A 6,206-nucleotide genomic window follows, 5' to 3' on the forward strand; every position below is an offset into this window, starting at 1 on the left:
GTCCCCTGAATGTGTCTGTGAAGTTTCAGCTCAAAATACCCCATAGATTCTTTTTAATAAATTTTTGTATCTGCCTATTTTGGGGCATCATTAATTATGCACCAATTCAGTGTGCGGCCCCTTTAAATCACGCGCTCCCTGCCCCCGAGCTCTTGACTATAATACAGTGCATTTACACTGATTAAGTTCAAACAGCTAATATAACCCTCAAATGGATCTTTACAAAGTGTTCGTCATTCATGCTGGATCATGTGAGTGTTGTATTTATTTGGATGTTTACATTTGATTCTGAATGAGTTTGAGGCTATGCTCTGTGGCTAACGGCTAATGCTACACTGTTGGAGAGATTTATAAAGAATGAAGTTGTGTTTATGAATTATACAGACTGCAAGTGTTTAAAAAATGAAAATAGCGACGTCTCTTGTCTCTGTGAATACAGTAAGAAACGATGGTAACTTTAACCACATTTAACAGTACATTAGCAACATGCTAATGAAACATTCAGAAAGACAGTTTACAAATATCACTAAAAATATCATGATATCATGGATCATGTCAGTTATTATTATGAGATTTATATAAGAAGGAGTTTGAGACTCACTGTATGTCATTTCCATGTACTGAACTCTTGTTATTTAACTATGCCAAGATAAATTCAGTAGTTTTTATTCTGTGTTCTGAATAAAAGGGGAAAAAGACAGTAGTACCTCCTGCTGTTTTGTTCTATCTATAGAGATACTCATGATTGAATAGTGTATAAGACAAGAGCGTTCATATTAGTAATGGCTAATGGCTCTGGTTATCCCCATGCTCTACTAAAGAACAGTCAGTTATCACAGTATTAACAGCTGCACAAACAGTGTTTCCACACAGTTCTGTTTGTTTTCTCTTTCAGCTCCAATGGTTTACACCCAACAGCCCACTGCTACTGCATTTGACCAGGGTGAGCAGAAAAGGTTTATATTCATGAGACTAAAGGCCCCGATATACTTCATACAAAGTTCTTTTTGTTCTTTGTTTAGGGGTCAAACAAAGCTCGAAATAGGTGAGCAATGATATACTGTAATCAACATCTGACGCCGCTAGATGAATATGTAAATATGTGCTGTGCATTTCTTAACAAAATAAACATTTTTGTAGAAATCATTATATTAGCATTTTTATATACAGCATAAGAAAAGCGTCTGATAACAACATTGTGAAATGCGCCAGAGAAAAGTTCCACGCAAATGAAGGCGGAGCCTCAACGCACACCTCCTATTACGTTATCGTCAAGGACCAATGGTAGATGTTTTGCAGCTGGAGCGAACTTTTCCTGAAAGAACAAAAAGAACACAAAACAAACTTCGATTTGGCCTTGTTTTGTTCAAAATTACGTCACATCAGTTCGTTGTTCATTTTCGTTTGTATATCGGGGCCTTAATACAATCAAGCACTACTGAAGGTTTCAGCATGCACATGATGCACCTGTATAGAATACTGGAGATTTATGATCATATTATATGTATTTTCATCAAATTTACCTCTTTTTCTGCATATGTATCCCCAGAAATAGTTATTGCACCACGTCTGACTGAACTTCCTGGGCAGATAAAATGTCCTAACTGCAAGAAGCAGATCGTCACAGAGATGAACTTCATCAATGGGACGTTGGTGTGGGCCATCTGTGGAAGTCTTGGCATTTTACTGTAAGGAACCGCATTCACCAATTCCTACATACACAGAAAAAAATGGTTTAAAATTTTACCTTTAGGTGTACAACAAGTTGTTGCTGAGGCAGTACCTTTAAAGGGACATTTTGTACCTTTTTTACTCCAAAAAGGTATTAATATTCGAGGTAAAGTCCAGGTTCAGAAAGTAAAAGTCCTCCTCAGTATTTTGTTCCAGTCACCTGGATTTGCTAATTAGCACAGCTTTTCAACCAGGAGGAACACAGCAAAAACTCCAGTGTTAAAAGAACTCTCCTGGGAGTAGTGAGACCAGAGGTGGAAAGTCCAGGGGTCAGAAAGTAGAAGTCCTGCCATAATTTTTATTCCACCCTCTGAAGCAGTGTTAAAGTTAATGAGATAATTATAAGTGTTGGTTAATTGAATGATGATTGGTGCTTGTTGACAGAAGGAGAAAATCACAAATCTCTCTGACAACACTTGTTGTGTTAATTTAATAAACATTCATTGTGTGATAATTTTAACACAGTAAATGTTTCAGGAAGGTGATCTGAAGCAGAATCACCAAAGAAATTGTAAGTCACCATCATGGAGATCAGGTGTTGCTTTGGTTGGGCTCTTGACCCTTGACTTATTAATATTAAATTTTGTTTGGATGTTGCAGTTTTAATTATAACAGCCAAACAAGTAGTTGATCAGGTGGTGTTGGTTATGTTTTCACATAATCATTATTTGATCTGAATCACTGAACTCATTTAGAGCCCAATCTCTGAGTTAGATTTACATTATTGATTACAGCAGCACTGTGATTCTACAGCAGAAGATCAGCTTTATCAATATAATCTGAAGATTTCTCAAAAGTTGTTCTGATTTAAAAAAAAAAAAAAAAAATTAGGCACACACAGACATCAAGAATCAGCGTATGAATCTCAACAGTGGTGAGGATAATAAAGCATGTTGCAGTGCATTCTGGGATCCACCAATCAAAATTCATCAATGGCTCCCATCATGCAATGGCTTATCTGTGATGGTGACATAAAATTGTGATTTTCTCCTTTGGTGATTCTGCTTGTTAACAGCAGGTGTTCATCATTAATGCTCAAAAGTCACACGATTAATGAATTATCTTGATTTTAATGGTCTTGTTTTGGTTTTAGAGGTCTGGTCTTCACCACAAAGTTGTGTAGATGTGTTCATTTTAAAACGACACATAATGTGTGTAAAACAACTGAATCTTTCCAACACATTTTTATGCAATATTAACACAAAATGTGTAAACTAGAGTGTTACACATAATATGTGTCATTTTTCTACACATTTGTATGGAAAGTTTTATACATGAGGCCCCTGGACTTTACACCTTTACAATATTAGTACCTTTTTGGAGTAAAAAAGGTACAAAAGTGTCCCTTTAAAGGTACTGCCCCAGCAACAAGCTGTTGTACCCCTAAAGGTACAATTTTAAACCCTTATTTTTCTGAGAGAGGAATCACAAATAGTTTTATATTAATTTTGCACTTAGGGTCATTTCTTGTGGATATTTAGTTGCTGATTGAATTGATGAACCACTAACCATGTAATTTCACGAGAAAAGAAACTAATTTTTCAACACACTAATTTTTTCTGTTGTTTTCTCTCCAGGATCTGGCCGTTTTGTTTGATTCCATTATGTGTGAATTCCTGCAAGGACATAGAGCATTACTGTCCAAGCTGCAAAACCCTCATCCATGTGTACAAACGCATGTAGCTTGTCTGAAATCTGAATGACCAGAAGAAAAACTTACTTCTCTTTCCTTCTTTATGCAGATAGATAGATAGATAGATAGATAGATAGATAGATAGATAGATAGATAGATAGATAGATAGATAGATAGATAGATAGATAGATAGATAGATAGATAGATAGATAGATAGATAGATAGATAGATAGATAGAATCACACTTTTCTTATTATAAAATGTATAATTAACTCTGCAGGATAGTGTAATTAAGCAAAATATATACTTGTTGCCATTTATGCACAACATGTATGTTTATTTTTGTTTGTTTTTTATTTGATTAAAATGTTCTTAATTGAAAGGTCAGAAAAACTTTTTTTCCCAAAACCCCTAAAATAAACAAGATTTTAGCACTTTGGTATACTTTGCGCTTTTTAAAGCGCTTTAAAATGATTGATTGATTGATTGATTGATTGATTGATTGATTGATTGATTGATTGATTGATTGATTGATTGATTGATTGATTGATTGATTGATTGATTGATTGATTGATTGATTGATTGATTTGTTGTATCAGATTATGTTTATCTGAAAATATAGCATGGTTTTTCAGATAACTCTGCTGAGATGTTGAGTCATTTAATGTCTTTTATCTTGAGTTGATTTCATCTAAGGCTGTGGCTGAACTCAGCTGTAGTTCTTGTGTTTCTGCTCTTCTTTTTTCTTTTCTTGTTGTTTCTTTTCCTTCAGTGATTCTGCTTGTTAACAGCAGGTGTTTGTCACCAATTCTCAATTACCACTTAATTAAACACTTAATTATCTCATTAACTTCAACAATGCTTCAGTGTTGTGGACTCATATGTGTTCATTAAACACTGGGGATTTTGTTGTAGGGTTTAAAGGGTTAAAGGTAAGATGAAAAACACATAGTGAAACACTTTCCTACAGTAATAAACTGTAAATTAATTTTAAAGCAACAAACCGAAAAACAGTAATTTACTGGCAACTCTGTTGAACAAATAAACAAACAACTATTTGGTTTAGTTGGGTCAGTATATTAAATGGGGTATACCTTATTTAATAATTTAATATTAATTGCATTTGAATTAAAAATAAAAATGACCCCAAAAATTCACACTGCTCCAAACAGGTGAAAACTGACCCAAATAAACCAAATTGTTTTCACACGAGAATGAACCTCATGGTTCTTGAACATCAAGCAAACATGCTTGAGCTTCTGTTTACCAGAACTGATGAGTGTTGATGAATGATTATATGTGAATAAAAACATAAATTCAATCTGTTCATCATATAAAGCAACTGAGTCTCTTCAGAAAATTTGGACTAAACCGCTCAATTCATATGGAGTAGTTGTACGATTTCTTTATGTACTTTTTTAAGTGTCAAAGCGGTAATTGTGTAGCTGTCTATGGAGGGACAGAAAGCTCTGAGATTTTATCAAAAATATCTTAATTTGTGTTCTGAAGATGAACAGAGGTCTTATGGGTGTGGAACGACATGAGGGTGAGTAAATAATGACTGAAATTTCATTTTTGGGTGAACTAACCCTTTAAGTTGAATGCAGCCTTGCAATGCATTTGCAAAGATGATCGTGTGAGGATGACAATTCAGAAACAAAAATCAGATACTAGGACACCATCTAGTGGCTAATAAATGAAACATTAACAAATAAAACAAAGTCAATTTCGGGCCTGTCTGTTTTATTTAAATATTCAGTTCTGGACCAAAGATAACTTTAAAAAAAAGACTGTGTGACTACTATTCATAAATTGGTCTCCATTTGGTGGATACAGCCTTGCAATGCAGGCAGAGAAAAGATGATCATGGGGATATAAGTAAAATTGAAAACCATTTTTTACCATTCGATAATTTTTACATTATCCTTATTTATCACAAATAACTGTCATGAGTGTGTTTGTACATAAGTGCAGAAGTGTACGCTGATTCAAAAGTGTTCATTCAGCACCTCAGGGCTTCGTCATCTTACTGTGATTCTGCATCACTCCATTTTCCACTGTAAGCAAGCAGGGCCACCGACGATGGCGGATAAACAGTTATGGCATATTCACTGGTACGGACAAAATATCAACAATATGATTTACATTGACTATGGCCTGCCCATACTTTGACTACAAACTTCCTCAAAACATTACGTATTTTGCAATACATGTAATGTAACTATATGACGTTGCACTATTTCTATAATATATAATAATAATATAATAATAATAAACTTTATTTTCTATAGCGCCTTTAAGTGACATCTCAAAGCGCTTCACAAAAGGAAAAGTGTATAAAAACATACACCAAATAAAAACATACTATCAAAACAAATATGTCAATATCAATCAATATCAGTATAATCAAGTAAAAGCTACCCTAAAGAAATGAGCTTTAAGGGAGGATTTAAAAACACCAAGGGATTTTGCTTGCCTAATCCAAGCAGGCAAGGAGTTCCAAAGTCTTGGAGCGACTGAAGAAAATGCCCTATCACCCATAGATTTTAGACGGGTATGAGGGACGATTAAAAGGCCAGTTTCTGAAGAACGGAGGGCACGCACAGGTGTGTAGGGGGCTAAAAGCTCAGAGAGATAGTGAGGAGCCAAACCATTCAGAGCTTTGTAAGTAAGCATGAGAACTTTAAAATCCACCCGAAATCTGACAGGGAGCCAATGTAAAGATGCCAAGACTGGAGTGATGTGATCTCTTGTCCTGGTTCCAGACAGAATTCGGGCGGCTGAATTTTGAACCAGCTGTCATTTATTAAGGGTAGCATTTGAAGCCCCAACCAGCAAAGCA

At 35.0% G+C, this 6,206-nt stretch overlaps 1 protein-coding gene across 1 annotated transcript; it reads left to right on the forward strand.

Moving 5' to 3' along the window:
• The first annotated feature begins 220 nt into the window (after positions 1-220).
• LOC137031466 (lipopolysaccharide-induced tumor necrosis factor-alpha factor homolog) lies at positions 221-3,414 on the forward strand. The gene is made up of 4 exons (XM_067402433.1): positions 221-251; positions 896-943; positions 1,550-1,688; positions 3,309-3,414. The coding sequence occupies exons 2-4, from the start codon at positions 901-903 to the stop codon at positions 3,412-3,414; spliced, it is 288 nt and encodes a 95-aa protein (XP_067258534.1). The 5' UTR covers positions 221-251; positions 896-900.
• Positions 3,415-6,206: the final 2,792 nt, after the last annotated feature.

This window comes from Chanodichthys erythropterus, chromosome 12 (assembly GCF_024489055.1).
Source record: "Chanodichthys erythropterus isolate Z2021 chromosome 12, ASM2448905v1, whole genome shotgun sequence".
NCBI classification, from domain to species: domain Eukaryota; kingdom Metazoa; phylum Chordata; class Actinopteri; order Cypriniformes; family Xenocyprididae; genus Chanodichthys; species Chanodichthys erythropterus.

What these genes read in the sequence shown, in the direction of transcription:
- LOC137031466 (XM_067402433.1), top strand. Translation starts at nt 901, where the DNA reads ATGGTTTACACCCAACAGCCCACTGCTACTGCATTTGACCAGG. An exon ending in TGCTACTGCATTTGACCAGG is followed by an intron (nt 944 to 1,549) that starts GTGAGCAGAAAA and finishes ATGTATCCCCAG; the next exon opens with AAATAGTTATTGCACCACGT. An exon ending in GGAAGTCTTGGCATTTTACT is followed by an intron (nt 1,689 to 3,308) that starts GTAAGGAACCGC and finishes TTTTCTCTCCAG; the next exon opens with GATCTGGCCGTTTTGTTTGA.